The following is a 19,185-nucleotide window of genomic DNA, read 5'->3' on the forward strand; positions in this document are numbered from 1 at the left end:
TTTACTTCTCCGTTTATTTAATCTTGTCAAATTTCACGCTGCACTGGTAGTTGGCTGTGGACAATAGCACGTAAAGCAGACTGTAAACAAAGCTCAACAATTGAAAAGGCTTTCCAGCTGAAGCGCCGCTTTGAATTTTATTTTGAAAGTCCAGTCTCGTTACTTTTCTTCTACTTCCGGGTCAGCTGGAGAAGGGAGCAGGCTCCGCAAGCTGTCAATGTAAACAGTAGGTGATCCAACTTTTATTGTTTTTTTTATTTTTACGCATTTTCAAAAGATACAGGGGTTAAAGTTAACTCGGTCAATTGAGAAAGTTGAATATTAAGTGTAAACCATGGTTCTAAATTTACTTGCACTCTAAAATATGCATTTTATGATCGGAACAAGCCCACAGCTCAAGCTAATGTTGCTCACTAGCAGCATTAGCCGACAATCATCTACTAATATATGTAAATAGATAGTTAGATAGAACTTTATTAATCCCTTGGGTAGGTTCCTCTGGAAATTCAGTATATAGAAATTCACTTTAGACTCCTGCAATATAGTAAATCACTATGTGGCATAATCTCTTTCCTAACACAACCCAGTCCACATTAATACAAATATGCAGAGAAATTTTAGGCTTCAAACGTTTTCATAACACTTAAGTTAGGGCTGGATCAAGTGACCCTGAACCTTTGCTTAGTTACACTGCAATAGATATAGGTTGGTTGTGAAGGGCTTTCTGCAAATCACTGACCTCACTTCTTTTTCACTGTGTCTATACACACAGACTGAAATGCAAAGTCAATGCATATTACTGCAAATGCAGTGTGCCTTTTTTTTTGTGTTTCTTCCTTCACGTCCAACCGGTCCCAGCAGATGGATGCTTCTCCCTGAGCCTGGTTCTGCCAGAGGATTTTTTCTTGTCAAACCGGAGTTTTACATTCCCACTGTTGCCAAGTACTTGCTCACAGGAGGTTGTCTAATTATTGGGGTTTTCCCTGTATTATTGTAGGGTCTTTACCTTTACCTATAAAACTAGCTTATACAGTTGACTGTAGCAGTGATTTGGTTCTATATAAACAAAATTGAATTGTATTCATTTTTTCAACCACTGAGATCTGATCATTGTGTAGAGTTTGCTGTTTTTTTGAAAGGTGTATTGCTTTGTTGTCTCTTCATAGCAACAAGATGTCTAATAAAGAAGTGAAATCCGCGCTGAAAAGTGCCAGAGAGGCCATTAAAAACAAAGAATTCAAAGAAGCTCTAAAACACTGCAAGGTAAAGTATCTCAATGTTTTTTAAATAACAGTAAGTTGAAAATGTAATATGCTCTTCTCAGACATACTAGGAGTAAAAATGTAAAATTGACCTTCCTCTCTGCATTGTGGGTTTAGACTGTTTTGAAAATTGAGAAAAACAATTACAATGCTTGGGTCTTCATCGGCTTGTCAGCCAGTGAACTGGATCAACCGGATCAGTCACAGGCAGCCTATAAAAAGGCAGTGGAGCTGGAGCCGGAGCAGCTGCTGGCTTGGCAGGTAAGGTACAGAATGTATTAGTTAATGATAACTGTTCTCTCTAGCCATTTAATACTACGCTACTATGATTGGTTAATTTGATAATAATAACCAGTTGAAATTACTTCAGATTTAATCTGCATGCCTCTATGATTTTTTTTCTTTAAAAAATAGATTCATCTTTACTCAGGATGTCATCCCGTATAAAATACCTCTCTCCTCTCTGTCCTCTATTAATAATGCACAGTCTGAATAATTGTTCTTTCTTTAAGGGCTTGGCAAATTTGTATGATAAGACTGATCAGTGGGACTTCAAGGTTGAGCTGCCTAATGTCTACCAGAAACTTGTTGAGTTGTATGCAAGGTAATATATGGAAACATTTTATTACCTGAAGTTTCCTATAAATATATAAAACAGATAAAAATAATGATTAATAAAAAATCAAATTGAAAGTAATTAATACACTGTGACAGAATATTATGCGGTTACTGATTTTTCATCATGTTCTCGATTTGCAGCTCAGACAAAAACAAATGTTATGAGGTGATCAACAAACTGACAGAAATTTATGAGTCTGACAAAGAATATTTAAAGGTATGCAGTTTCAAGACTAATGAAAATAGATTGTCTATGTGTGTGTTTTATGTTTTTAACACATGTGAATATGTTTCTGTATGTGAACAGCTGGCCAGGGTTTGGCTGCAGCTCATACAGCTGAAGGAAGAAGAACCCGTGGATAAAAAGGAGTTAGTGCAGCTATTGCAAAAGATGACCCAGCTCCCCTCAGACTGTCTTAAGGAGGTGGAGCAGGATAGTGAAACTCAGCAGCATGTAAGACCAAAATGTGGACTTTTAACTCATCAACATTATGTTTCCTTTATATGTAAACACTTTACAGTACTTGAGATTCATGTCTTCTAACAAAATCCAATGTAATAGGCTGGCTACAGCTGGCTCGCCATAACTTCTACATATCATAACCACCCACTGATTACGAGAAGCAAAAGTCTTCATGGTGTTTCCTACTGCACACACATCAATGCTGTTCTTGGTTTCTTTGTGCTTATCAGTTAATCACAGCATTTGAGAAAGCTCTGGTTCTCATCGATCCTGTACCAGGAGAGGACCACAAGAAGGTCTCAGCTGACTATGTCAAATGTCTTTCTCTAGTAAGTGCATCTTCTCTTATGTCTAGCTAACTATCACAGAAACTTAAGGATCATTAGAGTCTGGAAATGTGTATCCAAAAAGGCCAGCTCATTATAGGTAGTTATGCTTCTCAAAATGACCTGTTAATCATGAATCTGGTCTTACTGCAGCTACCACAAGAAGAAGCCAGAATGACTGCAGCATGTCAGTCCATGATTTCCCTCTACCCCAACCAAAGTTATCCTCTTGAGGTTCTTTGTCATCATTACCTTAAAACAGGTAAAATAACATTTAAAAGAAAATCCTTGCCTTTTTGTATTCATAATGGATGTTCATAAATGGCAGAGTCATATGTATCTTCTTCTCGTTTCTCCAAAGGAAACTTTAATGAGGAGGCAGTTAGCTCTTTCTCCCGCCTCATGGACCTGGTCCCTGACAGTGGATTGGGTCATTTGTGTCTGGGCACAAAAACATTGCTGGAAGGAAGGTATAAAGATGCCATTGATGACCTTACACAAGGTGAGTTGTCACAGTAACAAACAATGTAAAAAACATACCTTAACACTTTATCCTTTAATATGTGCTCTCGATGGTCATTTTTATTCATTATCTGTCTCCTCCACTTTTATTAGGATTGAAGAAAATGAGCTCAACTACAGGATGGTACAGTCTGGCTGAAGCCCAGTTTAAAATTTACAGATACGCTGACAGCGCTACATCATGCTCACAAGGTATATTTAACTGTGTCCACTCAAGACATCACCAATATTTAATTAAAAAGAGGGTGACTAAAAAGGGTCTTAAGTACTGACTTTAAAGATCAATGTCTTTAATCCCTGAAAAAGACACTTCAGTGTGTGTCCTTTTTTATTAGGTTTGAATGTGTGTGACTCTGAAGAGAAGGAGCTGAGGATCAGACTTCTTCGACTAAAACTAGAGGCTTTAGTGAGAAGTGGAGGAGAGAAAGCTGGAGAGCAGGCTTTGGAGACATTTAAACAGGTAATGAGTTGGTAAATGCTCGCTTTAAACAGCATTGTATAGCTATAGTATTTAATTAATAAAATTGTTGTGGAGATTGTTAGAAGCTGTAAGTGTTGATATAACATCAAAGGAAATGCCACATCTGTGTCTGTTTGTTTTTTAGATTCCAGAAGCTGAAAAAGACCCCGTTCTGTTAGCCCTTAAAGGACGTGCATACCTTAACAAGGGACAGACTGGCCAAGCACTTAAGGTTGAATTAAATGAATACTTACTGATTCTGTCAATGAAAACAACATATTTCTGTTATTTTAACTAAGTTATGATTGCAGGACGCAAGGAGTATGTGTCTGGTGAACTGATGAACTGGCCAGCAGTAAACTAGTCTGTTCTTTATAGGTGTCATCAGAACTGGTGGCTTCCAACCCAAACCTAGCCCAAGGATTGGCTCTGAGAGGACTGGTGCACATGGTTAAAGGTGAAAAGCAGCTGGCAGAGCAGAGGTAAAAAAAAAAAAAAAGACGAATAAATCTTTTTATTCGTATTTTCTATGGCAGTCTACTGTCTTAAACTTACGTAAAAGAGCCCATTTGCATGGCATAAAATAATTTGGTTCATCCCACCAAACTGTTTTTTGTATTTTTTTTAATGTAGTTTCCTAAAGGCTGCAAGTCAGAGCCCAGACTGTGGAGAGTATTTTTTTTTGCTTGGACAGCTCTACTGGGACATGGGAGAAGAGACCCGTAAAGACCGGAGCAAAGCTCACACACATTTGCTGAAGGTTTGTGAAATTATTATTGAAAGTTTTGTGTATGTGGTAGGAAAGGTGAATTCAGGTGCTAATGGGTCGGTCTTTGAAAATAAGAGATGAATGACATTTTAGTTTGAAAGGCCTGTTTTGCCCTTTTCAGGCTGCAAAGCTAGATCCACACCTTGGCTGTGTATTTCGCTACCTGGGGCATTATTATCGGGACATTGCAAAGGATTATGGCCGTGCACAAGGCTGCTACAAAAAGGCCTTTCAGCTGGACAGTGAAGATGTGGAGTCTGGCGCTGCCTCGGTGGATCTCAGTATGGGGCAGGGAGACATGGTGAGTTGTCTTGGGGGTGAAAAAGTCACCAAATTCTGAGAATCGGGCGTCTTGTTTGGCTCCTTGCTATTGCCTTTAGTCTCCTTACAAGTTTTTTCCCCGTTTTGTGCCTTCTTTCTCTCTTTGCTGATTGACACAGGACGCTGCCTTAGCCATTCTTCAGTCTGTGTTAGAGAAAGCCACTCCAGGCTCGGCTAAATGGGCCTGGATGAGACGAGGCCTATACTACCTGAAAGTTGGAGAAAATCAACAGGCCATAGCGGAGTAAGATTTACACATCTGAGACAACTAAATTTATTACCACGGTCTAAGTGTATAAGTGCTGTTGAATATTTTATTTCTAATTTTAGCCTGCAGGCCGCTTTAAGAGCAGACCCAGAGGACTGGGTGTGTTGGGAGTGTTTAGGTGAAGCATATCTAAACCGCCGGAGCTTCACAGCAGCTCTGAAAGCTTTTGGTAAAGCCCATCAGCTTCAGCCCTGCTCCATCTACAGTGTCTACCAGGCTGCTGCAATCAAACAGACTCTGGGCAAGTTCAAAGAGGCTGTCGCAGAGTACTTGCTGATCACAGCAAAGCAGGACTATGTCCCTGCTCTTAAAGGTAAGTGAATGTTTCATTGTACCCTTTAGATGCACTTTATTTGATTTAATGTAATCTATTAGGTATTTTATTGCACATCTTCAGGGAGTGATATGTCTAAATCTGGGCATTTAATTTTACTTAACATGGTCTTTTATTCAGGTCTTGGGGAGTGTCAGCTGTCTCTGGCAAAAAGTTTAATGCAGGACTGCAGAGATGGAGGAGCCATTGACCTCATTCAGCAAGCAATACAGAACCTCTTCAGGTAATGACAACACACTCATTCAACCCGCGAACCCTAAACGCTCTATATATGACATCTGTAATATTGTTATAACAGCAAACAGGTACTTGCTAGTGAAGCTATGGTGCAGTAATGGTCCTTTTAGCGGTGAATATACTGACATTTGATTGACGAATCTATTTATTATACCACTTGACATTATTTGGCAAAAGTTGAACTTTATTCCAACACTTATCTTGTTGCTGGTCAAGAGCTCCTGCGTTTACTGTAGGGCTGTTCCTCGATACTTCATCTGGTGGTTCTGAACATTATGCATAGCACACGTAGTCTTTTTCTAAGATTCTTTACTTTGTGATCTCCAGAGCTGTACAGCTGCGACCAGACCTTTCCTGCTTGTGGAAGCTGCTGGGCGATGCTTGCACTGCAGTTAGCACCGTCTCCCCAAACAGAGCCAAGGTTATAGTGCCAGCCCTACTTGCTGGTTTAGATGCCAACACTGAGAGCCAAATGCTCAACCAGGCCCAGACACTAAAAGTCGGTGAGAGGTATGGCCATTATCATATCATTATAAGGCTGATAATGCATAAGAATAGTTAGTACTATATATTTGTGCTTTTTTTTACATTGCTTATCCTACCTGCCCCTTTTAGCCAAGCAGAAATTTAAACTGATATGTTTTGCCACAGGTGCTATGCTCATGCTTTGAAACTGATGCCTGAAGTTGCCAGTCGGTGGTATGACTTAGGGCTCAACTATTATCATCAGGCCAGCCTTACACAGAATGACCAGAACTCCCCAGCTATGGACATAGAGAAGGCCCAGCAGGTTATTTGCCGAACCCTGTACAACATCTTTGCATTGTTTGTTCCAGAAAGAGGTCTCTATCTCATGGTCTTTTTGTCTATGCAGTGCTTAAAAAAAGCCATCATGATGGACAGCAGCAACCACAGCTACTGGAATGCCCTGGGAGTTGTTTCCATGAACAAAGGTAACGACATTCTCAGGTAACGGTTGTGTTTTTAGAGTAAAAGCCTGTATAGCTTGTTTTATTTCCCTTACTTTTGCACTTAGGAATGAAGCAACATCGTCTCCCTGAAGTCTGTTGAAAGCTCTGCCTGTTATTATTTCTACATAAAAAGAGTCAAAATGTTGTGGCATTTGAAAAATATCTTTATTTCTCTGACAAGAGTACTAAGGTCTCTCAACTTAATGGACTTAAGTTTGATAAATATGTTGTTAAGTTACAAAAATAGAAAAGCAAATCTTATGAATACATTTCATTTCATTTAAGTCACCTCAAGATTTTTAGTCTACAAGAAGGTGCAATCATTTTTACAAAACCTTTTACGATTATAAATAATTATATACTTCTAAGCAATCTTTACAAAAAAGAACAAAATATTTTCTCCTTCTTTTCTCACATCAGATCTTGAGAACTATGCTCTGGCTCAGCATTGCTTCATCAAGTCCATCCAAGTTGAGCCTAATGTACGTACGGCACATTTGCTGTAGAGATTAATAAAGTATTACGGTAGTAAATATTCTGCTGTTTTTACGTGACTCTTAAATGTCATTGCAGAATGTTGTGGCCTGGACAAACCTTGGTAGCCTGTATCTGAAGAAGGAAAATATAGAGGTATGTGATTACTTGGTTTATGCTACATATTTCTTCTGTTTTTAACATAGGTGGATGACATTTTCATTGTTCAAATGTGGATTTATTGTTTTAGCTTGCACACGAGGCCTTCAAGATTGCTCAGTCTTTGGAGCCACTTTATGTCAACTGCTGGATCGGACAGGTACCACTCTCAGCATTTATTGATAACTTGAAAGCCCCCAAGCCAAGAAAATATCACATTACAGGCAACGGTTCACTGTTGATGAATGTATACTATTTCTAATAAATGCATATACATTCAAAGCCACAACTAGCAGAGAGAGGTAAAATTATTCCTTGGGCTGTATTTTTGGAGTAGTAAGGAATGTGAAAGACATCATTGCTCGGTGAGGGAGCTCCATAAAGTTTGATTACACTGAAAGTACTGGCATAACACTGTGACTTTTTTGGCCTCTTTGTCTTTATCTGTCTAAATTATAGTTTCATCCTTTGTCCTCCTACCAGGCGCTGATAGCAGAACGCGTGGGAAGCTATGACACCATGGATCTTTTCAGGCACACCACTGAACTCAGCACACATGTGCGTGACCTGCTATTGTAATACCCACTTATTAGCAAGATAATAACAGTGTTTGCTTCACCTTTCTTAGTCGCTGTGCTTAGTTTTAAGCTCCAAGCCTTTTAGTTGTAAGGATATAGTAATGATGGCATGGTACAACACAAAGTGATGTTTTGCTTTGCTCTGTCAGACTTGATATTCCCTTCATTTCTGTCTTTCCTTATCAATCCTGACATGTTTCTCTGTCAGATGGAAGGCGTGAAAGGATATGCCTTCTGGGTTTGCTCCACGCTGCTGGATAAGAGCAACAGAGACTCAGAACTGTACCGTTACAACATCGTGCAGATGAATGCCATCTCTGCTGCTCAGGTGGCGCTCAGCAAGTACACAGGTACATGTCTTGCGTACTGATTTGCACACAGGATCCACAGGTGTTGTGGTTTTCACTTAGCTTTGCATGTGTTACTGGCAGACTTTTTGGTTATTTGTATATTTTTTTGCATCTCTTTCAGAAAGGATTCAATCAGATCCTGATGCCTTCATTATGCTGGGCTATCTGAATGAGCATCTGCAGCTGAAGAGACAGGCTTTACAGGCTTACCAGAGGTATGTATTTGAAATACACTGACTGTCTCTGCTTTCTAATTGATGAAGCAGTATAACCGAGAAGGAACATAATGTTATATATATTGGGTTTTCAATTGACCTTTTGCAATCCAATATGCTTCCTCAGAGCGGTTGAACTACTTCAGTCCACATCCTCTTCAGAAGAGTTGGCATTTTCTCTGGGCAGCTATGGCCGTGCATTGTGGTAACCAGCTGTCTCATTATGATATACTTAAACTATTTTTTCAAATTGCTTATCTTTTATCCTAAATGTCACTTTTTTATGTTCCGCTCTGGCTTTTCCAGCACTTCAGGTCAGTGGGAGGAGGCTGTGCATGTTTATAATTCCACTCCACTGCAAGAGCTCAGTGACCTGGTTGGGTTGGCTCTGGCCTACTGCAAGGCAGGACTCATCTCAGACAGCATCAGCGGTAAGGACTGGAAAACACCAAAGTGAAGAGATTTCATATGTGTTTACATGTCAAAGGGGCTGTGAATAAACTGCTGCATGTGTGTATATATTATAGCCTATGAACGCGCCTTGGCTGTGGCTTCTAGTGAGAAGGAAAAGGCTTATACACTGACAGCTCTGGCCCTGCTGCAGCACCAGCAGGGTAACCTAGACTCAGCCAAGACTCTGCTGTTTAAATGGTGAGTCGTAGTGAGTGTTTTATGGATTGTACTAGTTTTATGTCCTATTTATCTGTCATTTTAATCAATAATGTTGGTTTTTCCCATCGTTCATTTTCAATATTTGCTAGTATTAAAAAAAAAAAAAAAGATCAGAAAGCTTTATTGGTTTTTGTTTTATGTTTTAATGTTGATTGTAAAAAGAGCGTTTTGCTTGCCAGTATTGCTGAACCTGAAGGACAAAACATTTGAATCTCCTTTAATCACTTATATTGTGCTCTATGCTTTGGTTGGAAGAGCTTATTTTATTGTGCACATACTGTCATTTTTCAGGTTTAGACTTGCCACAAATGGTTCCTATTTTTTATTTTTATCTGCATGCCACTGGGAGTCTGTGCCCAGTATCTACACATAAGCTCTGGCTGCGTAAACCATAAAAATAAATCAAAAATAGATACGTGTGATAGGTTTCTACTTTAAAAATATGCTGTTATTCAGGAAAACTGTCAAGAAAACAATTTAATTATGTCATGGGAAACATTTTGAAACCATCTAATGATAGATAGATATAAATAATATTTGTACTAGTCTTGAATTTTAGCTGAAACTATTTGTTTTTACTTTTTGTTCCCATAGTTCAATGTTAAAGGAGCCAATTTCAGAGTCCCTGGTTTGTTTATGTGCGCTCGGACTGGCCAACAGTGATGCTACACTTGCTGCTGCTGCGCTTACTGAGCTCCTAAAGCAAGGTTCAGCCTCTGGGAGTGCTATCGAGCAGCGATGTCTACTCACCTGCACCTTGTTGGCTGTGCAGGGGAATTTTAGTGCAGTGCCAAGGGAGGTTTCAAGAGCTGTGCACAGGTATTTCCCTTTAATGAAATTTGCATTAATGATAAGCTTGCCTTTACTTCAAAAAACAAATAATTTTGCTGGTATGTACTCTTTTACACTATATGCATTTTATTCTACTCTCTAGTGATCAAACAAAACAATCAACCACAACTGCAACAACCCTAGACACTGCAGCAACAGATCATAAATTTAACAACTTTCCATGTTTTCTTGATTTATTTATAGCAATCCTGGAAATGCTTCTTTGTGGGCGCTTCTGTCCAGAGTGGTTCCACAGTACTACCCTAGAAAGGCAAATGTAAGCCTGTGTACTAAGCCTGACAAATCAAATATGCTCAAACACATTTGGTTCATTGGGGTTCATGTTTTTCACTTGTTTATTTCACAGGGTGCTGCAGTAGCTGGCCATGTTGCCTGTCTCTCCAGTATGACCCAAGGAAAGGTAAAAATGTGACTTTTATCTTATGTCTTGTGTTCTCCGGTAAACCTTTAAAAAAATCTAACTGGCCCATTTAATTTAGCAGTAATTTCTTTTTCTCAGTTTTTGTACATTGTAGACATATTTTAAAACTTTTAAAAACCGAAACATCCAAAAGGTATATTTTAATAATAATAATAATAATACATTTTATTTAAATAGCGCCTTTCAAAGCACCCAAGGACACTGTACAACAGATAAAAACTGGAAATATACACAATGGTAAAAATAGAAGATAAAAGTTAAAACATACAGAAATTTAAGAATAGGCAATTTTAAACAGATGAGTTTTGAGGGTGGACTTAAAAAGAGAGAATGAACTAATATTTCTGAGGTCCGGGGGTAGGGAATTCCAAAGTCGAGGGGCAGAGCAGCTAAAGGCCCTCCCTCCCATTGTGATCAGACAAGCAGAGGGAACAGAGAGAGAAGGAGAAGATGAAGATCTGAGGCAGCGGGATGGGAGCTTCATCTGTAATAAGTCAGAGAGGTACGGTGGAGAGAGAGAATGAATAGCCTTGAATGTATACAGAATTATTTTAAAATGGATGCGAAATTTGACCGGGAGCCAGTGAAGTTGCTTCAGGATTGGGGAGATGTGGTGGGTAGAAGAAGTCCTAGTAATAATACGGGCAGCAGAGTTCTGGACACGTTGGAGCTTGTTGATAGATTTTTGTGTAAGGCCAAATAATAATGAGTTGCAGTAGTCAATTCTAGAGATAACAAGATTATGGATGAGAATGGCAGTGGCGTGAGGTGTGAGGAAGGGGCGGAGGCGATTAATGTTACGGAGTTGGAAATATGCTGCACGTGTAATATTATTGATATGTGAGTTAAAGGATAATGTGCTATCGAGAATGACACCCAAGCTTTTCACAGAGGGAGAGATAGGGACCAGCGAGTTATTGATGGTGAGAGAGAAATTGTTAATTCTGGATAGCAGTCGTTTAGTGCCAACCAGAAGAAGTTCCGATTTATTGCTGTTGAGTTTAAGAAAGTTGGAGGAGAACCAAGAATTAAGTTCAGCTAGACAGAGGATGAGGGAGGGTGGAGGAAGAGTAGAGTCAGGTTTGGTAGAGAGATAGAGCTGGGTGTCATCGGCGTAGCAGTGGAACTGAATATTATATTTACGAAAAATATGTCCGAGTGGAAGAAGGTAGATGATGAAAAGAAGGGGCCCGAGGACAGATCCCTGGGGCACCCCAGTGGATAAAGGAGAAAGCTGAGAAGTGAAGGATTTTAATTGAATGAACTGAGTGCGGTCAGATAGGTATGATTTAAACCAGGCTAGTGGAGTGTGAGAGAGACCAATAGAAGCTAATCTGCTAAGGAGAATGGGATGAGAGATGGTGTCAAAAGCTGCACTCGGATCAAGAAGGATAAGGATGGAGAGGAGACCAGAATCAGCTGCTATAAGAAGGTCGTTTGTTATTTTTATAAGAGCAGTTTCAGTGCTATGTAGAGGACGAAAGCCAGACTGGAACTGTTCATAAAGGTTATTATCAGTTAGGTGAAGATGGACTTGTGAAGCAACTATTTTTTCAAGGATTTTTGAGAGAAATGGTAGATTGGAGATAGGACGAAAATTATTTACCCATATATTCACATTGTTTGCATGTTAAACGGTTGACGTAACTTGTGTGACTGCAGAGGGCGTTGTTGTACAGTGGAGTGAACCAGCTGGCCAGTGGCAGACACTCTGGAGAGGACAGTCAGAAGAATGCATTGAAGACTATGCAGAGAGCTGTGCTGCTCTGTCCTGGTAAACACACACATTATTTTCTTACACACGATAAACATGATATTCTTTTTATTGTCTTTTAAAGCTGGAAATATAAATAACAAATACAATTAAATTTTTTTTTAATTCTCTAATTTAGAACAATTAAATTCAATTAGATTGAGGAAATACATTTCCTTTTCTTGCCAGGAAGGTTTGTTAATGTTTATTTATATCAGTGGAGTGTAACCTTACCTATATAGAAAAAATGGCTGTTTTGCATGTGACATTTATTGAAGAACACGGGTGTGTGAGATACTTGCTTATACGTATTTGAGTCGTCATTCTGCTCTCTACTTTAGATGATCCAGCAACGTGGGCCGGATTAATGGCTGCTTGTTACACCGAAAACACTTCCTGTTATCTTTCTGGTTCTGCTCCTCGCAGACAAGCGCTGCAGCAGACCCTTATGTCTGTGGTTTCTGAGAAAGGTATGCTCACTGGTGCTCTTTTACTGTCGCCCCATTTGTGTACTTGTCTCTGCGTATTTGACTGTGTAGCTAACACCTTTTTGCGGTTTTGTGTCTCAGTGCGTAGTGTGGATGAAATAGAGCGGCCTCTAGCTCAGGCTCTGGAAGGATGGGTACTACAACAGGCAGTGACTGGTCTCATGCTGGAGGGACAGCTAGAGCAAGCAGAGGTCCTTTGCACACAGGTAGGATATTGGGGACTCACACACACTGTGTGCACACCTCTAACTTTGTCTCCAAAACACTGAGGTACACTGAGCTGAGCTGTCCCTCAGATAGCCATTTCTAATCTTGTCCATTCTGGCAATATATTTAACTCTGCCACCTTTGACACAGTTTTACCTTTATCACAGGTCTTGAATGTGTCCCCTGAGCATGCAGCAGTGATGTTATCACTGAGGCAGGTGCAGTGTCAGCGCCTCCTTATGACTGATGGTGGTACTGTCCTCCCAGAGCCTGTGTTGGAGCAGCTCAGCAGTGCTGTGATGATGAACCCTACCAACCTTGGGGCATGGCATGTAAGCGTTTACATTTACCCGCTTATCCATTTAAAGTACTCCAGCAAGGCTAGAGTGACTAAGTGATGATCTCTTCTTTGATTTCAATTACCAGTATTTTAATTGTAAGTTTGAAAACCGCTAAAAATGGAAACATAGATATTTCAAAAGATAAGACAGCATATCTCCTCTACTGCCATTTTCTCTTGCTTTCACTGAGACTCTGAACATTCTTTACCTCACTTGAAAACCTCAAATTGCTGAACTTAACATCAAGTAGTTGCTACCAGTAACAGGGTAGCAGCAAAAGCCTTGAACATATTGGCAGTTGGTGCTACCGTGTGACAGTATATATGTGGAGAATGAAAAATATAGCATTTGAGCTTCATTATTAATATTCTAATGAAAATGTCAATATTATGTAGTTATAAGTATTCTTCTAGCCATGTTATCTTTTGATTAGATGAAGATAATGGCATCTTAAAACAGTAATTATGCTTATCCTCTCATATTTTCTCCCCCACCTGTCACTCAGTGAATTCTTGTCTCTGATCCAAATCATCTTCATTCATTTTGTGACTCCTCTGTTCTTCTGCTTCCTTCTGCTCAGTGGCTGGCTGAGGTGTATCGCAGCCAGGGCCTACTGGTTCAGGCGGTCATGGCTTACAGACAGAGTCTCCAGCTGGCCTCGCAGCTTGGCATGCACAGCTGTCAGGTAGCCAGCCTCCTCCGACTAGCCCTGCTAGCTCTCGGGCCTTGTATGGTAAGTATATGTTTGGGATTCAAATCAGGATCTACAATTTTAAGGTGTGAAATTACAGCTATTAAAGCAGGATTGTACTGTAGCAATACAAACAACAAATGTTATATTGCATTATTTAGGGAATAATGTATTTATTTGTTCCAGAGGTAGCATTTTAGCAATAAGGACTCAGTTGTGTTTCATAAAAATTACAAAATTCAATGAATACACACAAAAAGCCAGAGTCGGCTCTTTCTTTACACCCCTGTCAAGTAAGGACAGATTCAAAGTAGAGGAGATAAAAGATTGATGAATCATAGGATGAGCAGCCAAGGCTAAGTGGCTGACAAGACGCTATTGCTAAATAGAGCTTTTTGCTTGTATCCAAAGTTAGTGCATGTGTTACACATGTTGTTTGGAATTAATGTAGCTTGACGTATTACACCTTTACTAGATGTATTTATTTTGTGCAGATTTCTCTTTCCTAGTTTTCTCTGAACCATGTGTGATCTGACTTCTAAGGTGGGTGTCCCAGGAAATGACTGGAAGGACTTGGTGCTGGAAGCTACTACTGAGGTCTTGAAGCTGGACTCATCCCCTGTGGCCCTTCTTTTCCAGGCTCTGCTCCAGTTTGTGACAAAGATGGCTGCTAGGTCGGTGCAGCTCCTTATGCTAAGTTTATTTACATACATAGAGGTGCAGGTTGCAGTGCTGTTGGTCAGCCCACATAGCCATGCAAATGATTTTATCCCTGTAGATGTTTAATTTAACGGCTTAAGTGATTAAATGAAACATAAGATTCTTAAAACTTCAAATCCATGCTTCCATCTGTCTTTTCAATATATTGGTACTTTTGGAACTGCAAAGCAACATTTTATGTCCTGGTAGTATTATAGCATTCTGTCACCCTCAGAGGACTGCCAGTACGGTTAATTAGAGTACATTCATGAGAATGCTGAGCTGAGCAGATATGCCAACCATGACCTGGCTAAATTCCTTGAGAAATGCTTCAGAAACTTCTGTGCCAAGCATAATCACAGTATCAGGAGCTCTTTTCATTTCATTTCATATTAGTCAATACTGATGGAAGAGAGATAACAGTTACAGTATCAGGCCAGACTGAGGTGGAGCAGGTGGAGACAAGTATCTGGGTGATTTGTGACAGGATAGCAGATAGTAGTTAGACCTGCTATGACGTACGGACAAGGGCCCCAACAAAAAGACAGGAGTCCAAGCTGCAGTTGGACATCAGAGGAATAGCTCATGTCGAGTGTTTTGGAGACAAAGTTGGAGAGGCAAGGCTGAGATACTTTGGACATGGGCTGAGTAGAGATTGTGGATACATTATTGTGGATAATGAACTGCCATGTAGGAGGAAAAGGGGAAGACAATAGAGAAAGTTTATGAATGTAGTGAAGAAGGACATGCAGAGGGTTGGTGTAACAAAGGAGGATGCTGGGGATATGGTAAGATAGAGGCAGATGATCCTCTTTGGTGACCCGTAAAGGAAGCATCCAAAAAAGGAAGAGAAACATTTACATGGGAACAGGCTGCCTAATGGATAGCAATCATGTTATACGTTTGTTCATGTCTGCTGTGTCTTCTATAGGGAAACAAGACGCTTGCTGGAGAGGCTGGTTTACATTCCAGATATACCAGCGACAGTGGTGCAGGTGGCCAGTTGGTATCTCCTGAGACACCTGCATGCCAAAAACGACGAGGAACTCATGAAGGTGAACATGCAGCTACCTCATTCCTGCAGACACCACTTAGGAACATTTGTTTGGGAGAAATGTTTGTGGAAATGGTGACAGCATACACATAGTTAAACTAAAAGTGATTATTCTTGGTCCTTGCCTTTGTAATCGTTTACCACCACTTCTTTTTGCAGGTCCTATTGCAACATGCCAAAATGAACGGAGATCAAAGATTACTGGAGTTTCATTCAGTCCTCAACTCTTCATCCTGAACTTTGCATCCATCTCCTTATGCTTTATGAAATCACATTGCTTAGCAGGTTTATCACCAGACAAAAACCACCACTATCAGTGGGTCTTTAAATAATGGCTTTAATGGCTTTACATGATCTAATCACCTCAGTAAGTTGAAATTATGATTGTCACATATTTCAAAATGTGCTTAAAATGCAGGTACCGCATCCACATTCAAGGCTAAATAAAGACATTTTCTCAATATCTAACGATTGTCTCATCTTGATTACATGTAAACTATAAAAGACAGCAGTGTAAATTAGAATGAGCAGTGACTTTTAAAATTCACATAAAACTTTGTAAACAATATTCAAACATCCCTAAAGTTGAAGAAACAGAAGAAACTTTGAGTCATATGCATTTTTGAGCTTTTTTCTGACACTCTGCCGGATCATATATGTGAATCCATCCGTGTCACTCACTCTCAAACGCTAACTGGACATACATGTTTGCTCATAAGAATACAGATGTTTTGCCCACAGCCCCAGCATGGTGTCGTGATGTGTGGCGACTGCTGCTGCCTGCGTTTGCATAGTGAACACACGTCCAAAGCAGTAGCACCATGCACTACTCCACCCGGGACTGTGCTGGAATGGCTGATGTTCTTAGTCACCAGCTGCTGAAGTTCTGTCTGCACATTGTGTGGAGCCTTTGTAATGCCCACGACTGTCACTCTTTTGGGGTCGAACACACAGTCCTCTTCCAGGCCGCTGGGCACAGCTTTCATCCCACAGTTAGGGGGTACCCAAGCAGTGTCATATCCCTGCGTGCTCCAAGTGTACTGCATAGGATGGTTGTCCTTGTCAATGCGTTTGACACGGCCAACACGCACGTGTAACTTGAGGACCACACGGTCTGCAGGGCTGTTGTTCAATGGATAACGTTCTGCCTTTTTCTTATCACGGCTGACGTACACACCCTTTCCTAGCATGCCCCCCTGCGACTGCTGAAAGCCACTGGCAAGGATGAGACGTGCATTGGCAATGCTGGTACCATGGTACATGGTGTAGACACCCTTATCTTTTGGTGCCTGGGAGGCTGTCAGCTCCACACTGGGAGACTCATCATCATAGGTAACCTCCCATCCAAAGAACTGTAGCGACATCCTGCTTCACAAATGGCTGCTGTTTAAGCCCTGCAAAGACCAGAAACCATGTAAGGCATGAACATTAATGCCAGTAACTTATAACAAATTCAGGAGAGGTTCGGGGCATACAGTTTATTGCACATAGCTCAGGACTTTGACCTCAGTGAATCAGATTGGGTCAAATGTTAATTGTGACAACGGCAACTGCATTGTTAGCTGTACAGATTTCAATATATAAGTCTACGTGACAAGAGAAGTACCTCGTTTATGTCAAAAAGTAGTCTATATTGAGAAAAAATAGCTGAAAACCCCCAAACCTTGACTGTAAGACAGCTGCTTAAAGTCAAATCTACAGTTAAAGTTACATAATGTATCCTAATATTGTAAACCATACTGTATAATATAGCGAATTTGGTAGTACTGAGTATTTAGATGCCCAGAAAAGAACTAACATTATATGCAGAAATCAAACAATATTTGGCTAAATTAGCGTTGGCCGGTTTTTATCCAACACAGTAGGACTCTAAGGTTTGTCATAAAAACTGAGTACCGATTACTCGCGATAAATACAACGAAATATCTGTACCTTGTGTCGTTTAGGCTGATTGAAGTTCACGAAGTTAAAAGTTAAAGCCTTTTGTGGAGAGCCGTCTGTTCTCTTTCACTTCCACTTTCTGTTCAGGTTTATAATGAGAATCTCCTCCCTTTAACTTTCAGTTTCCTATCAGATGTTCTGCCATGTAGGGTCTCAAAGTCACGCCCTACACTGGCCGGTTAGCTCAGTTGGTTAGAGCGTGGTGCTAATAACGCCAAGGTCGCGGGTTCGATCCCCGTACGGGCCACGAACTTCTTCACGTGTATTGTACTCGTAATTGTTCAAAGTGCTTTTAACAATGATGTTTTTTTTAAGCTATGTTATCAGTTAAACAGTTAGGCTCGAGTACAAATTACTTTTGCATACTGAGTCTTTGTAGAGCCACTTTTTTGTTGCCAAGTTTGGGGGGAAAAACAACAATATTGATACCAACACTGGTATTGGTTTTGGACTGATACTAGTGTGATTGGATCGATAGGATAAGATACCGTTATAGGTTTAGTATCGGCCCCAGTGCTTACTTGGTATCCAAATATTGCAGCACTACTCCCGGAGCAGCATAAACTGGATCTAGCTAGAATACAAAGTGAAGTGGGTGGCGTTATTACGTAAATGAGCAAAAAGACAGGTACATCATTATCACTACATTAAGAAACATATGCCACAGAGCCCAGGAGTCTGACAGCTTCATTAAACAGTATCTGCAAAACACCAGCCTGAATTAATGTCAGCACTAAAAATGCGACCGTATTAAGGAGAGGGAATGAAACAGTACAGCATACTACTGCAATATTATATCAATACAGGGACACCAAGAGGGCCCATCTCATGCACCACCATCCTGATATAATTTTAACCAAGTACAGTTTCATTAAATCAGCTCACCTGAAAAACCACCCAACAGTGCACACACTTAGCTCAACAAAGTATCTGATAATTCAGAGCAAACTAATAGCACAGTCACAATGCTGTTATTGTGTTGCACACACGATTACTTTTTATCTCAAGGCAATTTCACAGGCCGCCAAATAGTAGGCAACCGTTCTGCAAACAGTCACAGTCTGACTTGGGCTGGCTGCAATCACAGATTGTCAAAGGTTTGCCAATAATTGCTGTCTAATTTATAAATGCAGCCACATTTCCAAACGTGTTACTGGTTATATTCTTGTAGAGCAGGAAGCTTGCCGAGTGCAAATGTAATAGTTAAATGTGAATTTCTGTCTTTAGACGGCAACACTTTATTATCAGAAACAGATTGCATGTTATTTCCAACTAGACCACATTTAATTTCAGACTGATGAAATTGATTCTGTCTTATGAAAAAAGAAAAATATCTGGGACCATCTTTAATCAGTGTGAAGGAAGCGTGATGGTTTGGTGGTGCTTATGTGATTGTAAAAACAAGGAAATGTAACGCTCCATTTTGAAAAGCCACTCAATTTGCTATGGATGCTGCTTGACTCTGGAGTAAACTTCCTCCCAAAACAGCACAATGATCTGGAGCCCAGCTCAAAACTACACAATCCCGCAATTCTATCCATAATCAATTGTCCGTCACAGCAACCTTAGTCACGTGACATTTTTTGAGTTTCCCCTCAAATGTCTCAGTGATAATGCACGTTGCTTAGATACAATTCTGAAATGAAACAATTTGGTCTCTTTATAAAGCACTGTATCTATGCTACTGTACTATATTTTATGTCAACTATATGAGTTACATGGATGTTGGCTTGACTATT

General features: G+C 40.2%; 2 protein-coding genes and 1 non-coding gene across 4 annotated transcripts; 2 read left to right on the forward strand and 1 right to left on the reverse strand.

Annotated features, from left to right (window-relative positions):
- The first annotated feature begins 156 nt into the window (after positions 1-156).
- Positions 157-15,973, forward strand: skic3 (SKI3 subunit of superkiller complex). 2 transcript variants are annotated; one of them, XM_026187634.2, is made up of 41 exons: positions 157-226; positions 1,167-1,263; positions 1,380-1,523; positions 1,775-1,866; positions 2,022-2,097; positions 2,188-2,334; positions 2,574-2,672; positions 2,823-2,931; positions 3,031-3,171; positions 3,285-3,383; positions 3,527-3,651; positions 3,797-3,883; positions 4,030-4,133; positions 4,285-4,411; positions 4,542-4,721; positions 4,861-4,985; positions 5,072-5,322; positions 5,464-5,566; positions 5,908-6,090; positions 6,232-6,370; positions 6,455-6,533; positions 6,972-7,033; positions 7,125-7,181; positions 7,276-7,344; positions 7,668-7,742; positions 7,971-8,112; positions 8,234-8,327; positions 8,455-8,532; positions 8,634-8,758; positions 8,855-8,978; positions 9,594-9,818; positions 10,035-10,107; positions 10,198-10,251; positions 11,935-12,046; positions 12,367-12,495; positions 12,595-12,719; positions 12,888-13,052; positions 13,642-13,794; positions 14,296-14,426; positions 15,383-15,506; positions 15,665-15,973. In XM_026187634.2, exons 2-41 carry the CDS (start codon positions 1,174-1,176, stop codon positions 15,740-15,742), a joined length of 4,695 nt encoding a protein of 1,564 aa, XP_026043419.2. In that variant the 5' UTR covers positions 157-226; positions 1,167-1,173; the 3' UTR covers positions 15,743-15,973. The 2 variants fall into 2 exon arrangements, with proteins under 2 accessions (XP_026043419.2, XP_026043420.2); XM_026187635.2 differs by having other exon boundaries at positions 193-230.
- LOC113033646 (uncharacterized) lies at positions 15,823-17,586 on the reverse strand. The gene is made up of 2 exons (XM_026187649.2): positions 17,438-17,586; positions 15,823-16,899 (listed from the first exon to the last, which is right to left on the reverse strand). The coding sequence occupies exon 2, from the start codon at positions 16,867-16,869 to the stop codon at positions 16,189-16,191; it is 681 nt and encodes a 226-aa protein (XP_026043434.1). The 5' UTR covers positions 16,870-16,899; positions 17,438-17,586; the 3' UTR covers positions 15,823-16,188.
- A 33-nt stretch (positions 17,587-17,619) lies between these two features.
- trnai-aau (transfer RNA isoleucine (anticodon AAU)) lies at positions 17,620-17,693 on the forward strand. The gene has a single exon. It is a non-coding gene; the product is annotated as a tRNA-Ile (tRNA).
- The last annotated feature ends 1,492 nt before the right edge of the window (positions 17,694-19,185 follow it).

This window comes from Astatotilapia calliptera, chromosome 12 (genome assembly GCF_964374335.1).
Source record: "Astatotilapia calliptera chromosome 12, fAstCal68.1, whole genome shotgun sequence".
NCBI classification, from domain to species: Eukaryota; Metazoa; Chordata; class Actinopteri; order Cichliformes; family Cichlidae; genus Astatotilapia; species Astatotilapia calliptera.